This window comes from Chroicocephalus ridibundus, chromosome 4 (assembly GCF_963924245.1).
Source record: "Chroicocephalus ridibundus chromosome 4, bChrRid1.1, whole genome shotgun sequence".
In the NCBI taxonomy this organism is placed as follows: Eukaryota; Metazoa; Chordata; class Aves; order Charadriiformes; family Laridae; genus Chroicocephalus; species Chroicocephalus ridibundus.
The window spans coordinates 52,314,449-52,340,660 of NC_086287.1; the positions used below are offsets into that span (position 1 = coordinate 52,314,449).

Here is a 26,212-nt window from a genome sequence, read left to right on the forward strand (position 1 = left end):
GCTTCAGCTTTCTGCTGTATGGTCAGTAGTTTTCTTTGTCTTCTTACAATTTGATTGCTTGAAAGAGATGAGACTCAGTGCCAGGAGGCCTGAGACACATGAACACAAAGGGCCGTATGCTTCCTCACTGATATTTCACAGTATTACTAGAAGCCAAAGACAGATTTTTAAGATGTAGTTGGAGCCGCTATCCTAATCTTTTCAGTCTCTCAGCACCTCTGTGGACAGTACTAGTAGTATTTTCATTTCACAACTCTGGATTCTATTTACATATAAGCAAGAAAACAGCTACTAAGGAAAGTCAGAAACTCTCAAAAATCTTAACTCTTTCCAATAAAGTTTAGTCCTCTCAGACTTCAAAAAAGTTTCCTTTCAACTCCAAATATACTTTCATGGTAATCAAAAACATTTTGAAAATTATTCTATTCAAACTTACAGGTTCTTTAAAAGGTCTTTTTTTATAAGGATTTCAGAGATAATGTAAGTTCTTATCAATTCGTGGTGAGCCAAGGCTTTCTGGGCTGGAAAAACTGATTAAGCATTGCCAGATAAGAAATTCTTCAAATGATTTAAACAACTGACACATACATGGCCTCTTATTTTAACAAGTGGTGGTCAGTACTAAAATAATCTCTATGCATATTTTATTATTTATATAAATCTACATCTAAATCAAAACTTATGTAAATGAACACCTTTGAAGTGTTCATAGCAATTCTAATGAAAACATTTTTAACTATAGATATACATCCATAGTTCTGTGAGAACATCAGCATTATAAATGTTTTTGGTAAAGTAGGCCACTGATTCTTTCAGTACATTGAAACTACTTTTAAATGGAAAAAAAATGAGTAAAAGAAAATTAGATGTATTAGATATTGTTCGCACCTGGCTGAGATCCTAGAAAAAGGCCATCTTTACATTTCTTACCGTTGGCGACACGGAGATCTACTCCAGAAAATTTATCTAGCGGTTGCATACCTTAAGCAAAAACATTTGCAATCTATAATTGTTTAATCTGCTGTTCACATATGAAACTCTAATCAAGCATTCTAAATAACCACAAGAATAATAGCAAACCACATGAAAACATTTATTTTTAATACATATATAAAAAAAAACTTCATAAGAAACCCCTAAAACTTCCAGAGTCAGAAAAGGAGATTCTAGAGTTTGCAATTAGAACTTGTGGCTGGTGTGGCAAAGAATTTTCTGTATTAAATTAATCTGAAAACTGAAAAAAAAACCAAAACAAACAAACCTCCTCCCAGTCTTTAGGTATGGAAGAATCCAGAGTTATTTTGCCACTGAGTTACTGTTTTCCTGTCCTAATCTCTCTTGTTTTCTGTCACTTGTTAGGCAAACTATTACCCCAGGGGAGCAAACACTGCCCACTAATATCGCTCTTCAGTAGTTGGTTTTTTTTTCTTTGTTTGTTTGTTTAGCATGGCATTTCCAGTGGCATTGATGCTTATCTAGTCAATTCTGAAATGAAAATAAATGTGTAGTTACCATCCATGGCTAGTTACTTTGATATAAATGGTATACACACACACACTACTGAGGTGGCTATAGTACACATCCACAAGCAGACAATCACCACATTAAACAGCTTAAAAATTAAATAAGGCTCAGGTTTAGAAAAGCACAGAGAAAAAAATGGCTTAGCTTTTACCTAAATCAGTCTTAATACGATGTGATCTCTAAAATATCCCTGTCTGGATTCATAGATTTCTCAACAAACTTAGTAACATATTTGGCAACAGTTGCGGGCTTTGCTTGGTTAGTTGATTGTCTTTTTATTTTTTAACAAAAATAAATGTTTAAAACCTCTCCACAAGCACTAGACACATTATTCCCACACAAGATAACTCTTTCCACCACCACATTCCCCCCAAATGCTGTCATGAGGTACGTATAAGGGATCGCTTCACAGATTCTTCAGGGTATCTCTCTTAGCCAAGAGTATTTGCTCCTCGCTATCATTTCAACTGTCACATCACTTGTGTTTGAGCAACAGATGCAATGTTGCAATTACTTCCTTCAAATGTAATCAGGGCAGGTTTCTCTTAGGCCTCCCCCAGTGTTGTACCTCAACGCCCATACATTGACATACATTTAAGCAGAAATGTTAGCCTCAGCAGCGGAATTCAGAAGCCTGTCTCTTTCTTCATCCCGTAGCCTGGATCTGAAAGGCTTTAACAAGTGTGGTTGAAATAGCAGATGGCCCTCTTTACTAGTCCATCTCAGCACATACAGAGATACACATGTGCACAGGCACACATGCAAAGTATGCACAGATGCTTTAAAAGAAGGTCCAAGAAGTAAAATTCCCTTTCTTAAATTTGTTATGGAACATTAAAGTTTTGAAGTATTGTTTCCTTCAGAGTTTGCTTGAGACAATTGCGTGGTCAGAGATCATCTGCTTACGCTTTATGGCTTAAAAAACCCCCAGGCATTCCTTGATAATCAATAAAATCGATATAATACTACACAAAGTAGGATGTTCAAGTACAGGTGAAAAAGACTAACTTCTTTTGACTTACTTTCATCTTTTCTACCCTGCCCAGTAGGGATTGCCTTCCAAAACAAAGAATACAGCTAAGGGTGTCACAGACTAATGATTAACACAATCATTATGTCAACACACAGTACCGAAAAGCTGTCGTCTTTGAAAACAAAAGTATTAACACAGCAGCAGTTCTGTTGTGGTAAAACTGCAACCCTCTGCTTTGACTTTGAGTCAGTGAAACCAGCTGCATTGTAGCTAAAGGCATTGGAATGGAACTATTAACAAATTTTTTTTTGAAAAAGAGCCAATAATCACATTTCTTCTCCTTTATTAGTATTGTTCATGTCAGTAAGAGGGCCTAGACCCTCTGTTTGTGGCCTTCCTCTGCAGCTGTCAGAGTGGTTGAACCCTGTCAGACAGCATACAAATATAACGCACTGTTTAGGATAATTTAGCACATCCCAAATTGTCCCTTCTCTTCCAGGCTGGGAGTCACTCAGAATCTTTAGCCCTTGTTATTAGCTTGAGTAAGACATCACCTACTTAGCAGTCTATGGTAGCTAGATTAGGTTCAAAATAGGAATGGACAGATGAAGGACTCCTAATCTGCCTTAAAATTCTGTGACTCTTCTATAGATGTCAACAGGGAAACGCAAGATGATATAACATCTGATAAATTTCTGTAGACACAACCAATTCATTTTTGAGTTAACTTCAAAATAATTCTGTACGTAACGTGTCTCTCTAAGTATTCATGTGGGGAAAAAAAAAAAGCATGACAGTTATTTCATTTGAATCTGTGTATTGCTTGTACTATGAAGTGAATAGTAAAAGTGCTCTAGAATCCTTGCCAAAATGAGCAAGTGAGTAAGCAATGTATTGCACTCAGAGTATTTGGTTGAAATTTACACTATAAGACAGAACTTTCACACTTCTGAAGAGTGTAAGAAGAGTTTCTTTCTTGATCAACCAAGGGATTCCTTATAGCTCCTATTTTTCACGCAAGGAAGAGGAAACAGCGTGATGCTGTCTGCTGAAACCTAGAAAACTCAGTGCACACTGCTAACGGAGACTGGGACATGACACAGCAAGTACAAGCATCTGCACAAGCAAACAGCCTCCATGGATATTTGATCTTATAATTTATTTGGCAGGGAAGAAATTAAAAGCACACCTGAGTTGCCAAATGCAACACATTTTCTTAAGATAGGCAGCTGAAACAGGAATTGGTTGATGACTAGGTTAACAGAGCGTATCCTACGACGTTCAATTGCTCGTATCCCTGCAAAGCAAAGCGAACAGCAAGTGGTAACGAACGCAACATAGACAGTGCAAAGATCATGAAACTGCAGGAGAGAGATCTGCTGCACTAACAATTCAGTATATACTTCATACAACAGTGAGCAGAAATAAAAATGTTCATAGCTGCCCTTTCTTCCTATCCAGGTCTAGGCTACGCGAGAAGAACTTTTAAGGTATGAAAGAAAATCTTCTCTTGATCTCTAATCTGTGATTCATTGACATAGCATGAATCACTTTCCTTAGTACAGCTAATGAACAAGAAGTCTATCATTTTCCAGCCAGTTATTTCTCATAATGACACAAATGTTTAACTTGCCAGGTAAGACAATTATTGTGGAGAGAGGGAAGAACAATATGGTTATTGTATCTGAATAATTATCCACTGTGATACCTACAAGACAAAGCAAAGTGACATCAAAGGGAAGGAGTGCAAACTGAATTCAAGCAAACAGCGATGGCTTTTCACAGATACAAATTAGGCAGATTTTGTAAAGTAACCCTGCAAAATAGCCAGTCAAGGCTCCAGTAAATGATTTGCACCTCAGTTTTATCAACACATGGGTCTTCACTCAAATCCTAAATTTCTGTGTTTCTTGGAACATTTACTGGTTAGCATGTTTCTACAAATCTCCAGCAGGCTACCATGAACTTCCTCCTGCTTTACTCAAGCATGATTACAAAGAAAGAAATTACAAGAGTTGTAAGTTTAAAACTTACGCTTAACTAAGCACATATTGAAAGCTCCTTTCAACTGATCAGTTTTTTCTCTATTTAATCTATAACAGATGTAATTGCTACACTGACCTGGAGGAATCTTCTCTCTATACCTTCAACATTTTAGGGATAAATGGAATAAAACATCATTGAATACGGCTCAGCAGTGTGCCCTGGCAGCTGAAAGGGCCAACCGTGTCCTAGGGTGCATCCAGCTCAGCACAGCTAGCTGGTCAAGGCAGGTGATTGTTCCACTCTACGCTGCACTGCTGCAAGCTCAACCCTGAGTACTGTGTGCAGTTTTGGGTGCCTCAATATAAGGACATCAAACTATTGGAGTGTGTCCAGAGGAGAACAACCAAGATGGTGAAAGGTCTCAAGGGTATGACTTATGAGGAGCAACTGTGGCCACTTGGTTTGTTCAGGTTAAAGAAGAGAAGGCTGAGGTCCTGCAGTCCACAACTTCCTCAAGGGGGGCAGCAGAAAGGGAGCTGCTGATCTTCTCTCTCTAGTGACCAGCAATAGGACATGAGGAAATGGAATGAAGCTGCATAAGGGGAAGTTCAGGCTGGACATTAGGAAAAGATTCTTCAGTGAGAGGGTAGTCAGACATTGCAACAGGTTCCCCAGGGAAGGACCAAGCCTGACAGAGTTCAAGGAGCATCTGGATGAAGCTCTTAGTTATATGATTTAGTTTTAGGGAGTTGAACTCGATGATCCTTATGAATCCCTTCCAACTTGAGATATTCTACGATTCTATGATCCAGTTCCGCAGGAAGTGCCATACACAGACCAAGGTTTCCATCTGATCCCAATTCCAACAAATCAAGGCAAGTTAGTGTTTACTATTCCTTCTTTATTCATGTCAGGTGCTTTCTGAAACACTTTAAAACCAAAGAGAGCTAGACCATCAGAAAACCGGGCTGCTCAGTCTGCCCTCTGCTGGCCTTTCTGTATTTCAGTATTCCCTTCAAAACAGTCTTTCATTGACTGAAATGATCAACAACAGTGGCACCATCAAAGCTTATACCAAGAAAATCCACCGGTGAGGAGCACATCAGAGCTGAATGATGAGTCAGTGCTTAAGAATGATTCAGTGAACAGCTCTATGTGCAGAGATAATTAGGCTGATTAATACATTTTATCGGAAAAAAATTTTGGATAAGATTTTTCATAATTTACAAAATACAGCAAAAGACAAAAGCACACTTCATGCACTTTCCTGTAGAACGTTTCATTTTTCATGTTACATTACTACAGTCAGAAAGAAAACTGACAGGAGACACACTGAAGATACTTCTTTACATTCTTTAAGCTACTGCAGTAATGCTCATCTTCCTTGCATCTTGAGATCAATGTCATACCTTAGATATACTCCTCCTTCTGCAAGAACAGTATATAGCTATCATATATTTTTAAATGACTGCCAGGACTTCAATTTAAATGACACACTCTTAAAGGGTTTGGCCTTGCCTCTTAAAACCAACAGAGAAATCTACTCAATTCTGCCATTCGCCTGAATTAAAAAAGGAAACATTCATAAAATAGGTTTCTAAAACTTAACCTAGTACACAAAAACTAAAAGGTCAGAACATTTAAATTACTTAGGAAGGGTTATCAAAACATTATTCTCATTTTATTGGACTATCTTTCATTGGACTATTCTTTCGTTATGTATTTAATTGGACTATTCTTTTGATTTCAAGCTAACACTTGGAAGCTTTAAGGAAAATGAAAAACCATCATCATTGTAAGCAAAAAACCAAGAACATACACTGAACAACCATATTTTTCCACCTTACTTACTTACCAAAGCACGATGTGACTATTCACATGTAATTCAATACCTCTTTAAACCAAAAAAAAAAAAAAGAAAAGAAAATACAAACAGCAGTCTACAAATAGATATTGGGGAACAGGAAATTCCAGGTGCTAGGACACTTCTTAAATGATAACGCTTAACTGCTTATAAGCAACCTTCAGGGTAAAGGAAATAATAGCTATTTGTTTCTGACCCATGATGCACTAGGTAAGAATCTCTACTGATCTGGAAAACTCATAAAAATATTAAGACCGGGTAGTCAGCTAGTTAAATTTTATTAGTTGTGCCGCAGTACTTTGTATAAAGTGAAGTGATATTTTCTTTCAAAGCCTTGGAAAAAAAAATAATTCTCTAATTTCAAGAACAAAATAGTATGAATCAGAGCAGTTAAGGCAGATTATCCATGAACAAGAGGCTGAAAAACAGCCCTTCCACAACATAAAAGTGGTACGTTGAAATATTACCTACACAAAAGGCAGAAAAACTTACTCTCATCACTAAAGTAATTGGTACAGTGATCTAATAAATAATTTACTAATCTTACAGCAGTACAAACAGTAATGAGCTTAAGCTTGAATTTAACAAATAGCTGAAGAGTACATACAAGTAGAGTAACCTTCCTCCAGTTAACCCGTATCTGAAACTGCCAGGGTAAACTGAGTGGTACTGAAAGGGGCTTGCAATGAGTACTTCTGACAGAAAGAGACAGACCCATCTGAACATCTGGCACTGGTCATTGCACATCCATTGCTACTATGTGTGTTATTTCCACCACTTTCAAAAAAATTACAATAATATGCAACATTTTCAGTGGACTTTAGGGAGGAAAAAGTATTTGTTGTGGTCTGATGTAATCCAGGACAAAAACTCAGTGGAAAATGAGAAGTCATACAATAAAAGCCAAGAAAGTAAAAAATAATGAAAAAAATAGAATAAATTTCAAACCTACAGGTCATCACCATAAAACTATTACAAGATCAATCCCAATGTCATCTTTTTCTTCATTTTCCATCACCTTCTGGCACAAATTATTGCATATGAAAGACACATCCAAGTATGACACTTAGTTCCGACAATTCTGAATTAGTTTCCCCTTTACTCACTCTGCAATTGCATATACTTTAATGTGATCAATATGCAACTTTCTGTACAACATAGCACATAAAAGGACATGATCGGGCTTTGTTTCTTGGATTATTTGTCATATTTATGGCTCCCTACTCAACTTTAAAGTTCTATTGTATCCAGTGGGACAGATCATCAGTAGAAGTAAGGGTGTCTACTGTAATGTGTATGGATGGAGATGAGCATGTGGACAAAAGGATTAGGTGAAAACAGCACTGAGCATTCACTTTGCAAGAGTCAAGTTCTTTCAGGAATTACGTGTAGGAAGATTTATTACAGAAATTTTATTTCATAAGGAATACATTGCAGGAAAAACGTCAAGTACATTGCAGGAAAAACGTCAAGTACGTAACAGTTATCTATGTTGTCAAAACAAGCAGCAATCTTCACTGAGTTTAACACAAGGCAAGTCGCATAGGATTCTCTATGTTGGCTTTCAAGGTCTCCAAAAACTTTGAAGCCAGCCCATCATCTACCACCCGACCATCACTTGAAAGAGTCACTGTCATGAGTTGATGCTGCTTAAGTTTCTCATTCCCTTCTTCATCTTCCACAATCTTGAGTTCTGCTCTTGCTCGGCCCACAGCGAGGATGCAGGCCTGCGGAGGGTTTATGACTGCAGTGAAGTCATTGACACCAAACATGCCCAGATTGGAGATACTAAATGTAGGAGAAGAGAGTTACCAGTAATGTCAAAAGTTATATATCCCCTAGAAGAAATAATATATATTCAATAATTACTACGACGTAATTCCCTCCCAAGTTCAAACCTGTTAACTTTAAAAAAGATCTGAATTGGATTTCAGTTGGGCAAATTCAGACTCTCAAGAGTTTGGGATTTTTGAGATTACAATTAACGCACCTTTTTAAAAGCCCCATTTCTTTACAGTAAGATATCCTTGCACTGCATGCACTAAAAGCAGAGAGTAGGACAGGAAAGTAGTATCTTCAAAAAAAAAAAAACACCAAAAAAAAAAAACTTTGGCGGCCCCTGTTCAAAGCCAAATGTCTTTTAGATTGAACCTCACGACTTTTAAGTTACAATGGCTGCTGATAACCAAGTGATACGATTTGGGCATATAAACATCACTCAGGCACAGGAAAGCCTCATCATGCCTTTCTCCCTTTAACATTTTTGTCTGTGTCACCAACTGGGAAGTGGTATATTAGATAAGACTGGGACTCTTTTATGACAGACTGTCTATAGAGAAGCTGACCCATCATCTCGCCCTTTTTCTTATAGTTACAGCAAAGAGCAGAAAAGAGATTAATCTGTACAGAAACATAGAATGGTTTGAATTGGAAGGGACCTTTAAAGGTCATCTTGTCCAACCACCCCTGAAACGAGCAGGGACATCTTCAACTAGACCAGGTTGCTCAGAGCACCATCCAACCTGACATTGAATGTTTCCAGGGATGGGGCATCCACCGTCTCTCTGGGCAACCTGTTCCAGTGTCTCACCACCCTCACTGTAAAAAACATCTTCCTTATATCTAGCCTGAATCTACCCTCTTTTAGTTTAAAACCATTAGCCCTTGTCCTATCACAACAGGCCCTGCTAAAAAGTCTGTCCCCGTCATTCTTATAGGCCCCCTTTAAGTAGTGGCAGACCTCAATAAGGTCTCCCGGGAGCCTTCTCTTCTCGAGGTGAACAAGCCCAACTCTCAGCCTTTCTTTATAGAAGAGGTGCTCCAGCATTCTGATCATTTCTGTGGCCCTTCTCAGGAACTGCTCCAACAGGTCCATGTCCTTCCTGGGCTGAGGGCTCCAGAGCTGAATGCGGTACTCCAGGTGGGGTCTCACCAGAGCTGAGCAGAGGGCCAGAATCACCCCCCTTGACTTTCTGGCCACACTTCTTTTGATGCAGCCCAGGATACAGCTGGTCTTCTGGGCTGCGAATGCACATTGCTGGCTCATGTTCAGCTTTTCATCCACCATCCACCCAAGTCATCCTCCTCAGGGCTACTCTCAATACCTTCATCCCCCAGCCTGTACTGATACCAGGGGTTGCCCTGACCCAGGTGCAGGACCTTGCACTTGGCCTTGCTGAGCCTAACCAGGTTCACATGGGCCCACTTCTCAAGCTTGTCCAGGTGCCTCTGGATGGCATCTTGTCCCTCAGGCATGTCAACCACACCACTCAGCTTGGTGTTGTCTGCAAACTTGCTGAGGGTGCACTCGATCCCACTGCCTACGTCACTGATGAAGACAGCAGACAGTACCGGTCCCAATACGGACCCCTGAGTGACACCACTTCTCACTGATGTCCATCTCTATATTGAGCTGTTGACCACCACTCTCTGCATGCAACCATCCAAACAATTCCTCCTCCACCAAATAGTCCACCCATTAAATCCACACCTCTCCACTTTAGAGAGATGCATCTCATCAGGTCCCATAGAATACTCTATTTTCAGGTTCCTCAGGTAGTCACAAACATGATCTTCTCTTACAGCGGGAAGGACTTTGCTCCCCCAGTCCCTGCCTTGTGGTCCACCTACTTGAGGGCTGTGGGGAGAGAGGTTGCCAGTGAAGACTGAGGCGCAAAAGAGTTGTTGCGTACCTCAGCCTTCTCCTTGTCCATTGCTACCAGTTTGCCAGTCTTGCTCATCAGGTGGGCCTATGCTTTCTTTGACCTTCCTTTTCTGGCTGATGTACATGTAGAAGCCTGTCTTATTATTCTTTGCATCCCTTGCCAAGTTCAGCTCCAGCTGCGCCTTCCTGACCCCATCCCTACACAACCAGGCAGGGTCCCTATACTCTTCCCAGGATACCTGTCCCTGCGTCCACTGCTTGTGCATTTCCTTCTTGCCCTTTAGTTTGACCAGCAGGTCTCAACTCAGCCATGCCCGTGTCTTGCCTTCCTTTCCTGATTTCTTCCATCTGGGGATCGAGAGCTCTGGCACTCCATGGAAAACATCCTTAAAAGATCTGCCATCTCTGTTCTGCTCCCTTGACCCTGAGGGCAGTTTCCCAGGGGGTCTTATTGACCAACTCCTTGAAGAGCGGGAAGTTTGCTTTCCTGACTTCACTCTTTGCCTGATCCACATCCCTCAGGACTGCAAACTCCACCAGCCCATGATCACTGCAGCCCAGGCTGCCTCCAACCTTGACGTCACCAATTAGCTCACTTGCACTGGTGACCAACAGGTCCGGTATCACATCCCCTCTGGTAGGGCTGTCTATTTCCTGGCTCATGAAGTTATCCTCAGTGCATTCCAGGAGTCTTGTGGATTGCCTACAGCTCACCATGCTACTTTTCCAGCAGATGTCGCGGTGGCTGAAGTGGACCATCAGGACGAGAGCCTGCGAGCACAATGTCCCCTGTAGCTGAACTAAGAAGGCTTGGTCAATAGGCTGCCTTTGATCGGGTGGCTTGTGGTAGACGTCAACCTCAAGGTTCCTTTTGTTGCCTCGGTCTCTAATTCTTACCCATAACCTTTCAGCCAGCTCGTGGCTATTCTTCAGAGACACCTCTTCACACTCTATCCATTTCCTGATGTAGACGGCAATGCCTCCACCCCTCGTTCCTCAACTGTCCTTTCTAAACAGACGCTCTCCAGTTGTGGAACTTGTCCCACCAAGTTATAGGAATGGCTACTAGGTTGTAGCTTTCTAGCAGCATGCTGGCTTCCAGCTCCTGCTGTTTGTTGCCCATGCTGCGGGCATTGCTGTAGAGGCACTTCAGCTGGGCTGTTGGTCATGTCACCTTCTTACAGCAACACCCCTTAATTCCTCTGAGGTATTTCACTGGTCTTTCCCTGCTGGCTCCTATTCCCTCAGGAGGCCCTGGCTCATCTCTCTAAGACTCATGCTCCAGCATAGCCAGCCCATCTCAGAGTGACAGGCTGAGGGCCCTCACGAGTACCCCGGCCCCTCTAACCTTGGCATGTCATCCCACAGCTTGTCACAGGCAAGCCTGACATTATCCCCCTCCCCCTTAACTCTAGTTTAAAGCTCTATCAATGAGCCCTGCCAGCATGTGAGCAAGGACCCTCTTCCCCCTTTGAGAAACATGAATCCCACCTGATCATCTACAACTATAACCCGTCTTTTCTTCCTTGTGGCGGTAGGCCTTTCTGACCTTGTCAGCACCTCTCTCTATGTCTTTCTCAAACACCCTGATGCTCCTTACCCTTTGTACTTCCTCTCACAGGTCTGCCACAAGGCTGAGTAAACCATCCAGCCGTTCACACCTGACACAGCTGTTCTCATTACTGCGATCTGTTACCAGTGAAATGTCCACAGTTATTCATGCTCAGGGGCCATTTTGTTGATGAACACATCCAAGCCTCCACTGCTGCATTTCCATACATTTTTTTCTGCTGAAAGGCTTAGAGATTTTTTTGACCACTCCTCCAGCATGAGCACCACATACTCCAGACAGCTGCAACCCAGGCACATATATTACTGCAGTATTTCTGCAGAAGTTTGTATTATTACTCTAATCACGAATTATCTACTCTAGAAGATATGATTAACATAAGCATTCAGAATTAGCTTTTAAAAAATTGACAAAAAGTGAGCTAAGCTACAGTTAATAACAAAAAATGTTGCTTGATGATACTGTGTCATAAAATACAGTACACTAAAAATTTTAGAAACTTGGGGAGTGTAAAAAGTCATCTGAGAAATTAATTGTGCAACTTTGTCAATACATTTATGCTGATGTTTTACACATGCCATTTATTTCTCATCACTGAGTTCACTATCTCCTTTGGCGGAGTACACTTCATAGAAAAAATATTTACTAAATATATGCTACTACTTAAAATTGATCTACTCAGTTTTTAATGTTTCAGTTTAAAGTAAACTGTAAGAGTTAACACCACAACTTTGCTGTAACTTTTCTTTTGCCCCCTAGACATTCCTCTGCAACGCGAATTGAAGACAAACTAGACATCACTGTCTGCTTCAATATCTCTGCCAAAAAACTCCTTTGAAAATATTTATTTTAAAACTATTATCAATGGGTTTTCTTAACTACAGAATGCAATTTTAAAAAAAGAAAAAATAAACTAAACCAAAAAAACCCAACAGTCTTCCGCAACTGGGAAAAATTAGGTGCAAAAATAAAAGTCAGATCAGTGTCGGTATGAAAAACATGAATTTCACACCAGGCTCAGATGAAATAAACCTGCACCAAAATAATTGTTTCCCCTGATACAGAAAACTCAGCTTAGGTTTGGCCCTCAGAATCATCACATGGAGTTTCATCCTAAATGGAGCGAGATTTTAAGAGACAATCATTAACACACAGCAGAATAACAGGATAAAGTAGTTCTGAACCTGCACTGTATGTATTAAATACTGATAGAGAGTTTTACCTAAAAGATCCTCCCTGGTATTCTTCTGGTAACAGTTTTCCATCTCTTGCTTTCTTTGCTAGAGCCTAAGGAAAATGAAAGAAGAAAAAGAAGAGGAGAGAAGAAAAAAGTGTTGTAATAGACTACCTCCTTTTAACTCAGTAAGAAATTTTAAGTACCATATAGCCATTAAAAAGTCATCTGCTTTTGGAATTAGGCAAGTACGTCAGCAACATTGTTGTTGTAGCTGCAATGATTTGGCAAAGAGACTATGATGCAAAACTTCATTTTCCCAACAATATTGGCTGTTCAATAAAAGCTGTTCTCTCACCTTAAAAACCTTACTTCAGTTTTCACAATGGAACCACCATTCTCCCTGGTGTTTTTAGATGCTAAAAATAGGTAGCAAAATACTGATGAGAAATTCACAATATTTTTCATAACACATTTGTTTAAAGAAATTGCCATGTACCACTTCAGAACTTTCTAGCAGATTGAAAGTACATATTTCTTCCAGCTAAGCAGTCAACTATCTCAAAACACACCTTTCATGGAACTGCCATTTCATTTGTGACACTTTTCTACTTCTAAATATAAGAAAAGAAGCTGTCCACAAGTTTTGTTCAAAATACAGCCCAAGAAGTTCATACTACATTCTAAGATAAGATCACAGAGAAAAAGAACTTTATCCCCACCTAGGATGTTTCTACCTCAGAGGTCTCCTCAGATGGAAGCAGCAGGAATCAGAATGAATAATTCTTACAGTAGTGGTCACATAAGGAAGAGAGAACTGAGTGGACCTCAGGAGAAATGGCACTCATTGGTGGGTCAAGAATTATTCAGCCACCAGCTTGTTCCTAACACCCTGTGAATACCCAATGAAATGTTGGTGACTTTAGTCACCATTAGTAGCAACCTTTTCAAAATAAGGAGCTCTTCAACTGACAGCAAAGACTGAAGTGGGAATATATGCAGGACAGATATCTATCCTACTCATACGGAATACATTTAATGTTTTTGGCTTGTATCATATTTGTTCCACAGGTGGAAAGTGCATGGAAAACGTTACGTTGTGACAATTGTCTTCAAATGTCATAATGCTGAAAAAATGACTGTTTTCAAAAGTACAGTCATTTTATTTTTCAACTTCTTCAGTGAATTATTGAAATAAATATATAGCTGACATGCACACGTGGGAGGCACAAACTGAAACTGCAGCTGCAGTATGTTTAATAGAGCTGTGACGAAGTAAGCATTCTCCTTTCACTTCAAATGAGAAATAAGACCCAGATCAGACAGACTGATAAAAGCAACACAGTCTCTATATTTTCCTTTTGCTGGTAAAAATAATAAAACTAATGATAGTTTCCAATCATTTAATTATGTTAGGGAAATTTTGGTCAAGTGAATAAAAAAATAAAAAAAATCTACTTTCTCAAAAGATGAAAAAGCGATATACCACATTTGTGAAACTTTGAGATTATTCCATGAATTCCCTCTTTTTCCAGGAGGAATTTCCTGTTTTCCGGGAATTTTCTACCCCCTTTTTAGGAATTCTACTACTTTTTTCTGGTTTTCTTTCTAGGAATTGATTTATTTTTTTCCCCTTTTCTGATTTCTAGATTGCTTTCCAGGAATTGCCCATTCTGCTTTCCAGGGTTTTTCTATGTGTGTTCTGTGAATATCCTGTCAACCACTCAATTCAATCTACCAAGAGGTAATTTCTATGAAAGCTCACCCCTGCCTTTAAGGACCAGAGTCAGTGAGTGGAAACTATGATTGAATTGAGTTCTTTCTGTTTACATGTGGATGGAAACAGAGTTATTACAAGATTAAGTTCTACACAGATAATGTGTTGGTTAGAAGTTACAGTTGTGACATGGATTAATCCCTTTTCATGTTGTAATATAACTCTGATGGTCATGGTAAACAACTGTCTTCCCTGCATTGCATTTCTAAACATCTTTCAAGCAAGTGTTCTGAAAGACCATGGTAGTTTAACAACTGCAGTGACTTAAGCTTAGAAATAAACACCAAGAAGTTTAAGAGAATCTCATTCTAATGAATCACCCACTAAATAATTCAAGGTTACAACAAGTTTTACAAAACTTTGACACCCTCATTATGAATTTAGAAGTTAAAAGAATACACTGAATTTTATTTTGGGCTTTTATTCAACTCTGAATAATTAGTGATCCAGACGACAATAGCCATGAGAACAGCTTTCACACAACAGGGTCAATATGAGCATAATGCATATGTGCAATTGCATTATTTGAATGATGAAAATACAGTATTAGGATGCACATGACCTGGACAGCAATTAAAATTAACATGCAACAGAAAGGGACATATGCAATCTACACAAAGAAAGCACCTGCTAAACTACAGGGAGACTGGTAGAGAAGCAGCTGCAGTTTCAGTTTGTGCCTCCCATATGTGCATGTCAGCTATATATTTATTTCGATAATTCACTGAAGAAGTTGAAAAATAAAATTAGATTCCAGGTGTCCACACCAACATATGTGACTCAAAGACTTTGATATTGAGTAGTGTGACCTATGTTACACGCATTCCATTTGAAGTGAAAGGAGAATGCTTACTTTGTCACAGCTCTATTAAACATAATGCAAGCACACATTCCCATCATGGGAACTGGAGGACGCTGTGATTTATAGGAAAAGAGGTTTGTAATACTGCATCACAGTATCACAGGTATTGGGGATGATAATGAAAGCACAAGCTATACTTCACTTCTCATACTGCTGCTCTTCTTGTTGTTCTATCATAAATCATAGAATAATGTAACAATCTGAGCTGACCTTCCTCCTTGGCTGACTGTTATGTTAGTGAAAGGATTTGCTTTCACAACACATTCATCATGAAGTAAGAAGCATCAACTGTAAAAAAATCTTAAAAGCGTCCAATTATGAATGTGTTGTGCCATGACACGCCTTTTTCTGCTACAACTTTGTTGGTCATTCCCTTCCACCAACACAGACTATTATGATTCCTGTTGTTTTGAGGAAGACAAAAATGTACAAAATGCAGCCTGTGTCTGGTTTTGTGCCCTAGCAACTACTTCCATTGTATTCCTCAGATACCGCAGGCCTTTAATTAGTACTCATTAAATGACCGAAAAAAAAAAGGCTTGTATTGGTGCATTTCATCATTCATTGTATTTTTGCCTGCCACAACATAGTACTTCTATGGCTGGCAACAACTGCCACAGATTCAAGTCACTTTAACTGTCACACGGTCTACACAAAATACTGCTCATTAGTCTGAGGAGTTTAATGTTATCTTTTGGGTGACATTCTCAACTGAACAGCATATTGAAAAAATGCAGACAGAAATAAGTGCCATAATGTAACTGCACATAGAGTAACTCAAGCAGCTACAAGCAAATTTCTCAGAAACAGCAGAAAAAAACCTCCCAAGCAAAAAAAAAAAAAAAAATCTCAAATCCAAAGACCAGAAATACTAAAGAAATTAGCATTATCTAGCTTTCTCATGAGGATTAAAGTAATACAATTATATTAAATTGCAGAAGTCTGTATAGCTTTATTTTTCAAACAGGCTAGCCAGCATGCAACTAAATAACATGATGGCTAAGTTATCATTAATTAAAAATGAACAGAGCTGCAAAATTAATAATAGTTTGAAGTCTAAGGAATGCTGAAACTTGTTTTCTTACTACTGATGTGTAATGGTCATGCTACATTTTCTGCTACAAAAAACTATATAGCTACTATATTCCTCAGCCTACTGTACATTTAAGACCTACCTTTGCAGAGGCAGCAATTTCCTTTATTCCCTTGGCAGCAGCATCTTTTATGATCGGTGTAATGAGACCTCGGTCTGTTGCCACAGCAATAGAAATGTCAATGGACTGCAGCTGCCTGCAGACTTCTCCATCCCAGGTTACATTCACATCTGGCATTTGCTAGGAGAGAGGGATTGAGAGAGTAAAACACACAGCTGTTAAAAGAATAATGGTGCAATCAATTATCAAGAAAAAGGAAAATCCTTTAAGACATGTAGCTACATACAGGCATTCACCAAATTAATTACTCTCTGTAAATGAACGCAAAAGAACAGGTCACATCTGTCATCAGGACTGCCACAAGCAAAATCAAAAAAATAATCATTGTGAGGGTCTAAGAATAGATGTACATGATTGGCTTGCATTTGTTTTATTTTATTTAAACTTATTTTGTCAAAAAGCATGAACATATGCTCCAAGAACTGAAAATGGCAGGGCAGCCAGAAGGTTTTTTGGTGCTGCTGGAAAAAAATTAACAAAAGCCTACTTCCTTCAGGTGTCACTGATACCATCATACAGATGCCCAGCAAGCAAAGCTACAATGCAGTATCATTTATGCCCAAAATAAATCACAGAATATTGACTTAAAAAGCATGGAAATGGACATCCTAATATATCAACATGTTGTTTTCCACTTGTGTCTCAAGGATGACTCTCAACACAGGAAGCTACAACACATTTACTCAGACGAGGTTCCCCTAAAATGTAAGATTTTTGTGTGTGTGTGTGTAATCAATTAAAATTGAGATAACGTTTACTGATAATTTCAATGAGGTTTCTTGAGTTTTACCATATAAAGCTGAAACAGCTGGACGGAAAAAAATAACCCCAACATATAGGTGAAGTCTCGGGTAACTGGTCACAGAAACTGTGAAAGTACTATTTCCAATAAATCCAAGATTAGTATTTAGTCTTCACTGTGGAGAAGGTATTCCAGGAAAAAAGGTATGGAAGAGACATTATCTCTGTCTAAACTAACTCTGCTCCTAGAAGAATAAATAAAAAAATATTGTGTAGAAAAATAAAATAGAAAAATAAAAAAACACGGTGTAATACTCCTCTTTGCAAGTCAAATAAACTTCAGGAAAGTCCCACAGTATACACAGCTTTTATATGCCTTCAAATGGGTGTTGTGCATGTTAGACTCTCTATATAAGGTATCCAAAGGAGATGGTAGGGAAAAGGAGTTTTTCCTATCAACTTCAACATGATTAGAACAGTTTTAATTTTGATGTAGACCAGACAGTATTATTTCTCCCATTGCTTCAGAAATTAAATACTGTTTATTTTTAATGGACAGCTGATATAGTGGCTGTTGTTACTAAGCCCAACCACTTGTGGATGTCAGCCTGGAAGCTTTCATTCCTTCCTCCAGCCTTACTCCTCCCTCCTTGTTCCGGAAAGCCTGAATTGTTCTAATGGGCTATCATCTGGTAAGCCCACTGGCACATTCACAAACCTCTGGCAAGACCAAGTCAAAAAGTAGAATTCATAACTGGACCTGTGGTCCTAAGAACTGTGAAGGAGAAATTTAGCATGTTAAAGAACTGATATAAGCAGCATCTTGAGGTGTTTGCCAACCGATCACAAAATGTCAAACCAGCCACTGTCAGTTCATTCAAGCTAGAAGAGCATTCGTCTTGCACTGTTCAGAAAGAAAATATTAACAAAATATGATTTGAACAGTGTCCAGAAGAGTCAGTAAAACTGCCTTGAATTTAAACTTGCAAACGTATTCACACCACTGAATTTCAGGGTGGGGAGAAGCACGTGGAGGTGGGTTTTCTTTTTAGAACTAGTACTCCACATATTTTCCTGAAAAACAAACAGAAAGTAGTTGAGACATAAGCTTGATCATGAACTTATTTCCTGGTATACTGGGTTAAATCTGTTTTGTTTTGTTTTTTTTTAATTTATTATTTTAATAGTCAAACAAATGCTAGCATAGATTTGTAACAAAGCAACAGAATAGGCCCCCTTTAAGTACTGAAAGGTTGCAGTAAGGTTGCTTCCCCAATGCTTCTCTTCTCCAGGCTGAACAAGCCCAACTCTCAGCCTTTCTTTATAGAAGAGGTGCTCCAGCATTCTGATCATTTCTGTGGCCTTCCTCAGGAACTGCTCCAACAGGTCCATGTCCTTCTTGGGCTGAGGGCTCCAGAGCTGAATGCAGTACGCCACATGGGGTCTCACCAGAGCTGAGTAGAGGGGCAGAATCACCTCCCTGGACCTGCTGTCTATGCTTCTCTTGATGCAGCCCACAAAAGAGTTGGCTCTCTGGGCTGCGAGCGCACATTGCTGGCTCATGTTCAGCTTTTCATCCACCATCCACCCAAGTCCTTCTCCTCAGGGCTACTCTCAATACTTTCATCCCCCAGCCTGTACTGATACCAGGGGTTGCCCTGACCCAGGTGCAGGACCTTGCACTTGGCCTGGCTGAGCCTAACGAGGTTCACATGGGCCCACTTCTCAAGCTTGTCCAGGTGCCTCTGGATGGCATCTTGTCCCTCAGGCATGTCAACCACACCACTCAGCTTGGTGTTGCCTGCAAACTTGCTGAGGGTGCACTCGATCCCACTGCCTACGTCACTGATGAAGGCAGTACCGGTCCCAATACGGACCCCTGAGTGACACCACTTCTCACTGATGTCCATTTCTATATTGAGTTGTTGACCACAACTCTCTGGATGTGACCATCCAGCCAATTCCTCCTCCACCAAACAGTCTACCCATCAAATCCGTCTCTCTCCAACGTAGGGTGAAGGATGTTGTGAGGAACCATGTCAAAGGCCTTAGAGAAGTCCAGACAGATGATATCCGCAGCTCTTCCCTTGTCTGCTGACGTAGTCACGCCATCATAGAAGGCCACTAAGTTGGTCCGGCAGGACTTGCCCCTGTTGAAGCCATGTTAGCTGTCTCAAATCACCTCCCTGTGCCTTAGCATAGCTTCAAGGAGGATCTGTTCTATGATCTTCCCAGGCACAGAGGTGAGGCTGACAGGTCGGTAGTTCCCAGGGTTCCCAGGTTGGAATTTCTTCTAATCCAATGCACAAAAACTTCAGCTTCTCAGAATCAGACCTAGAACACCAACTCATAACCAAATATGCACTGATTTCACAAAAACGTATGCTTTATCATTTACTAGGTTTGTCTACTGAATTTCCTTTAAAGTTAAAAATGACACACTATAGATGATTTTCTCATGTTTGCAGCATAAAACTATCTAATCCTGAAGTTCAAGATGCAAATTCTGTATTATATAAGGGTCAGCTGAGAATACTAGGAAAAAGAATACAAATCTAATCACAGATTAAATATTTTTATTTGTCTATCAGAAAGAGAAATCATATTTACCTAATTAATTGGTTAGGTCATTTTGTGATGGCAGATAAGGAAATCTTGTTTTAAATTCTGGCAACAAACAACATGCATAATCCATAAGTGTGGTCCTTCAAAGTACAGTAAAGCAGCCTAATAGTTAAGTGCACAGGAAGCTACTTGTCTTTTAAGTTTCAGGCAGCAATTTAAAAATCCCTCAAAGAACAACAAACAACTTTTATTATATAAGCAGAAGCAATAAAAAGTACATTGAATGCTTGTATTCAAGTCATTCTTTCACATATAGATGAATTGTACACTAGGATTACATCCCATTATTTTTCTCAACTGGCCTTTTTGTGTAGAGTAGAAAAACACAAAACCTAATCTTTCATTCCTCTCTCTGTCTCCTGTTCCTTTCACCTATTCTCTGGTGCAGAGATTTGTTAATCCATGCTCGCAGCTAGCAAGCAGTTCACAGTCATTTTTGGATGTCATTATTTCCTCGTGTAAGATGTCATTAGGCCACAAAAAGAAGTTTCTTGCTATGTTCACATCTAACAAATGCATAGCTAGCATATTTAACTCCTCCTTCTGTTTCTGGTATAGAATAATTTAGGAAGTTTTTTTTCCAGTTTATCCAATGACTAGGATTTCTCTCAGGCACTTGCTTATGAAACTGCCTAGAATCCTGTCTATTTTCTGACAAAATCTGTAAGTCTTGCAATTATACATTAATATTTAGATCATGTTTGGCTAGTCAAGTCCATTCCAGTGTAGTGCTCTCCCTTAATTCCATATATCCATGGGAATAGTTCCCCAACTTACATGTAACTTCCTGCTTCAGCTTTTGAATAGATAAAATCATTTTGGCAAATAAGAAAAGTGGCTGTCACTCCCTTTCTGATTTTTTTTTTTTACTGTTGTGAGGTAATGCAACTAGTCTGGATCATTGTTCTGCTTTATCTTGTATGTCTGTAGTTTTTACATCCCGCTGCTCAAAGGAGGAAATGATATCAGAAAAGTTTAGCTTTTCAAGACATTTAGAGCTAGAAGGTGCGACCATTGTGCAATCAGGAAGGTATAGGTAACAAATCCACAGCAATACCAAACCACTTCAAAATCTGCATTCTTTCATTGTCACACGAATACATTGCCTTGATGACAAGGGCAAACTCCATAGCATAGTTTCAGGATCAAGCATGTGTCCCCCTTAATTATCTTTCTATATCACAGAGATCTTTTCCAGCTGTTAGTGATCACTAAAAGACACTATTTCCTCCCAAACCTTAAAAATACTGGCCTTGAGGCTGGTTAGAACTCCCACCTTATTCTAAAATTAAGTGCAAACTGAATTTAAACCAAAAACACTCCACATCTAAAGTGAAATCATCACACTTCTTGCTTTTCATGAGTTTGTAAACAAGATTAATTTCACATTATGTATTCCAAATTATTATATCTGAAACACTCTGGATTAAGAGTGGGAGAGTTCTCCTAAAGAAGGATTTCTGAAACCTTTTAGTTTCAAGAAATTAAGTGGCACTGGGAGTGTTTTCCAAGCAGAACAATCAACACAAACTGGAAGGCAATGTATCCAGTTCTACCCAGAGAACACACAAATTGCTTATGGAGACTGTCAAGCCTCTGTAGTTTGGCATGGAATATGTAGGCCCTAATGAAATTTAAGGTCTTAACTTCAGGATGTTTTGCAATCGTTTAACTTTTACATTGACAACGGGAACAATGACAATTCTTAGCAACGAGCAAAGTTTGGTTGCCTGAAGAATTTTTAATTCCAAGCAGAGGTCACTGAATATGCCATCAGAATACATCTAAGGTAATACACAAGATTGGTGTAAGACCTGGATAAATATTTGTTTACTACTGTAAGAGAAAATGAGATGCAACAGCAAAGAATAGAAGACTTATCTTGCCAATTGCTTCAGTCTGCTGACAAAGCATCTACCACTATCTGCAGATGATAACTATACTAAGTGGATCTAAGAAGTTCTCACTTGTACAGTCCACAACACAGACAGTGCAGAGAATTCTGCCTGTAGAGCATTAAAAAACCTGACAATAAGAGATAAAGAATTACAGGCTTTGCTATTATTGCATTCATAGCTCCATACAGACTCACAAAATACTTCTCTTGTCTCCTTGGGAGTTTACTATAAAACTTTTTTTTTTTTAAAGCCAATTATTCACTTACCTTCAGAGTAACTGCAGTTGCCTTTATTATAAAGTCATTTACAGATACTTTAATGTCATCTGCAAAAAGAAAAAAAAAAAAAGACAATCATTGCTTATATGATTTGTTTATCAGCATTCGTGTGATGACAAGATTCCAGTGATTCAGCAGACTTGCTTCTTTGAAATTTTGCCAAAATGTAACTCATCTTCAAACTACATCATAAAAGCAAGAAAATGTTTCCCCCTATTGAGATAAAAGGAGTATCACCAAGGAAAAGTCTCCTGACCAGAGACATTTTTGCTAGCTGTTACTAGAAGGTCAAAAAAGCTGCAAACTTGAGTATTACTCCTCATTCTTATAAGTAGCAGCCCATATGTGTTTTATGCTTTACACATTTACTGTCTATGTAGAAATCTATTGGATCTAAATATACAAAGACAATACTGGAGACTACTATTCTTTGTGTAGCATGATGCATTACAAGGAATAATTGCAGAGGTCAGCTTTTATTCAGCTGTAAATCAGAAGTACGTTATTCTCCAGTGATCATTGGGGCTTTATAATGTAAGAATTAGCTAGGTGAAGGCATCTGTCAATCCTTAAAATGGGCTAACAATATATTCTAAAGCAGGCTACAAAATAATACGAGTGACAAAGTTGTTAAATTAAAAGCAAAGCTACCAACAAAAAGAGGCAGCATTAGCCAGAAGCAGATAAAACAGTCTTGAGAGGACTGGATTTTTTCTGATGTGAGCCTAAGAAATACTGCATAACACTTTGGTACATTTGCTTCCTTCCCCCAAAAGCTTGGGAGATCAAGAGATGAAAACAATGGCTATATTTGCTCGGTATTATTTTTTTTCCCCGAGTTTTAGGACACCAAAAGTACTAACTAAAATCAGGACTAGCAGCAGCAGACTATAGATACAATGCAGAATATGGCACAGTTGCTGCAAGATTATCCTGAAGATGCATTATGTTTACACAATACTAAATGCATCATTCTCACAATATAAAAGCTACGTGACTCTATTACCATCCTCCAGTACAGGAGTACTCTACGCTGGGTTAAAAACTGGCCGGAGGGACGGATGCAAAGGGTGATGGTGAATGGAGTTAAATCCAGTTGGTGGCTGGTCCTGAGTGGTGTTCCCCAGGGCTCGGTATTGGGGCCAGTTCTCTTTAATATCTTTATCAATGATCTGGACGAGGAGACTGAGTGCACTCTCAGTTAATTTGCAGATAACACTAAGTTAGGTGGGAGTGTTGACCTGCTTGAGGGTAGAAGGGCTTTGCAGAGCGACCTGGACAGGCTGGATCCATGGGCCAAGGCCAATGGTATGAGGTTCAACAAGGCCAAGTGCCGGGTCCTGCACTTGGGTCACAACAACCCCATGCAGCGTTACAAGCTTGGGGAAGAGTGGCTGCAGAGCTGCCTGGCAGAAAAGGACCTGGGGGTGTTGGTCAACTGCTGGCTGAATATGAGCCAGCAGTGTGCCCAGGTGGCCAAGGCGGCCAACAGCATCCTGGCCTGTATCAGGAACACTGTGGCGAGTAGGACTAGCGAAGTGATCATCCCCCTGTACTTGGCACTGGTGAGGCCCCACCTCGAGTACTGTGTCCAGTTTTGGGCCCCTCACTACAAGAAAGACATTGAGGTGCTGGAGTGTGTCCAGAGAAGGGCAATGAAGCTGGTGAGGGGTTTGGAGAACAGGTTTTACATGGAGCGGCTGAGGGAGCTGGGGTTGTTTAGCCTGGAGAAAAGGAGGATGAGGGGAGACCTTATCGCTCTCTACAGCTACCTAAAAGGAGGCTGTAGAGAGGTGGGGGTCAGTCTCTTCTCCCAAGTAACAGGTGATGGGACAAGAGGAAATGGCCTCAAGTTGCACCAGGGGAGGTTTAGACAGGATGTTAGGAAAAATTTTTACACTGAAAGGGTTATTAAGCATTGGAACAGGCTGCCCAGGGAAGTGGTTGAGGCACCATCCCTGGAGGTATTTAAAAGACAGGTAGACACAGTGCTTAGAGATATGGTTTAGATTAGCAATGGTTTTTGTCAGTTAGTCTGATGGTTGGACTAGATGATCTGAAAGGTTCCTTCCAACCTAGGCAATTCTATGATTCTAAGACTTATCATCACTGCTGTCAGCTGAATAGATGAAGAAGCAAAACTGCTTCAAGTCCAGCTTATGGCATGTAACACACATACCTTTAGAAATGCTTTTGTAAAGGGAGACTTATTTATAGACAATTATAATAAGTGAAGTCTTCTAAAGTGATCATAAATTTGGAGGAATGAAACAAGTATCTGTTTACCACACAACTGACCTGCAACATTTGCCATGATTAGCTATCTATGTATAAGAGGAGAGACAGAATTCTAATGTAATACAATGGAATTAGCAAGTACTATGGTGCATTGACAGAATTTCACATCAGACAAACCTGTATCTTGGTCATTAAATATATTTTGGTATTTTATATTTTGATTTATATACTACACTCCTAACCCTTGGCAAAAATGTCACTATCCATGAGGGGGGTGGGAATACAGTGAAAGTATAAGAGTGCAGGTAAATGAAGTATGTCTGATAATATTTCACCCTCAATCATTGAAGTTTAGAGTACAGATAATTGCTATATTTTACCCCCAAAACAAAGAAGTTTACAGTAAGGAACATTACATAAAACTTCCACATTACATCTCATCATGTAGTAGAAATCACTATCATTTCCATCAGAAAAAAATCTACCAGGATCATCTCTGCAAAGACATATGGCTCTTTCCCACACCTACATTTTTTAAAAATATTCACTAAGAATCCACAGCAGCAGAAGTGAAATGTTTTAAATGAGCATTCCTAAGACAGTTTTTTACTTCATTTCTTATGACCTGCTACTGTTTAAAGAAAATATCAACATCATAAATTGTCTTTGACATTAACTTGTGAATAAGATATCATTTAAAAAATCAGGTAGAAAAATGACCTGGGTACTCTTGCATTTAAAAGTACCCATTCAATACTCCAGTGAAAAGAGAAGCAGCTCCCGTATCATCATCTAGAAAATCTGGACACACCAGTCTAATTCAATTTAGGACCTCACAAATTGATAAACATGCATGGGCTAGTCACTGGTACATAACAGTAGCCCTACAATGTCAGCATTCTAGTTCCTAGGTGTACAGCTCTGTAACACTAAGCTGAGAGAAAATTCACTCACTGGGTGAAGCCTTGGGAACAGCAAACGACTATGAAGTACCCTAACGCTCCTGGAGGATTTATGTGCTATAATGCCACATCAGAACATCCCTATATTGTGATACCCCCAGGAAAAACAAAACAGTCTAAATTGCTAGAAATACCTGGTTGCAAGCAGATCTTCTGTTATATCAACAAAACCAAAGACTATTACCTTCTTTGTCAGACAGGCATATCACCACATGAATACTTATTTGTGTTTAAAACCTAGCTAGTGCCTCCATATACAGAACCTTTCAAGGCTAATTTCATTAGATTAACCTTGACAACCCTTTTCTATACATCCACATGATAACCCATTCATGTAAAGAAATTTAACTCGGTACGGTGATTAACAACAAAGCTGTTTTTTAACCTTGCCCCAGAGGCAAAGCTTTCAGGAAATAAAGAATCCTTCTACTGTTGAGCACTAGCTGGAAGAGATGCCACATATAAAAGCTACAGTATCATTCCAGAGGGGATGGGGGGAGTGGGGCAACAACAATAACAACCCCACCTACCTACAGCTGTATCTGGCATAATATACAGTGAATATTGGATTCCTGATGTGCCTGCCTTCCCTTGAAGACAAGAAAATTACTCATTTGAGTTACGTTGGTCTTGTCATACAAAACGTTTACAGATGGGATCAAGAAAGCTTCTGAAGACCTAGGTATTCTGTCTAGGGCAACTACAATACAATTTTTTTCAGGTAACAAAGAACCAACAACCCCCCTTCCCCCAAACCATAAAGGCTAAAGATATCTTTTAACTCTTGTTCTACTGCTCTTCTCCATCATGCTAGAAAAACCCCAATAAACAAACAAAAAAAAAACCCTTGTAAGAATAAAGA

At 39.4% G+C, this 26,212-nt stretch overlaps 1 protein-coding gene across 2 annotated transcripts in view; it reads right to left on the reverse strand.

Moving 5' to 3' along the window:
* Window positions 1-1,338: 1,338 nt before the first annotated feature.
* Window positions 1,339-26,212, reverse strand: part of PDHX (pyruvate dehydrogenase complex component X) — a 59,914-nt gene continuing 35,040 nt past the window's right edge. For both annotated transcript variants that reach the window (XM_063332329.1, XM_063332330.1), the window contains exons 9-12: window positions 22,139-22,197; window positions 16,570-16,728; window positions 12,804-12,868; window positions 1,339-8,135 (exon numbers count right to left, since the gene is read on the reverse strand). In XM_063332329.1, coding sequence (XP_063188399.1) covers window positions 7,871-8,135; window positions 12,804-12,868; window positions 16,570-16,728; window positions 22,139-22,197 — 548 coding nt within the window. In that variant the 3' untranslated portion in view covers window positions 1,339-7,870. The remainder of the gene's footprint in view (window positions 8,136-12,803; window positions 12,869-16,569; window positions 16,729-22,138; window positions 22,198-26,212) is intronic.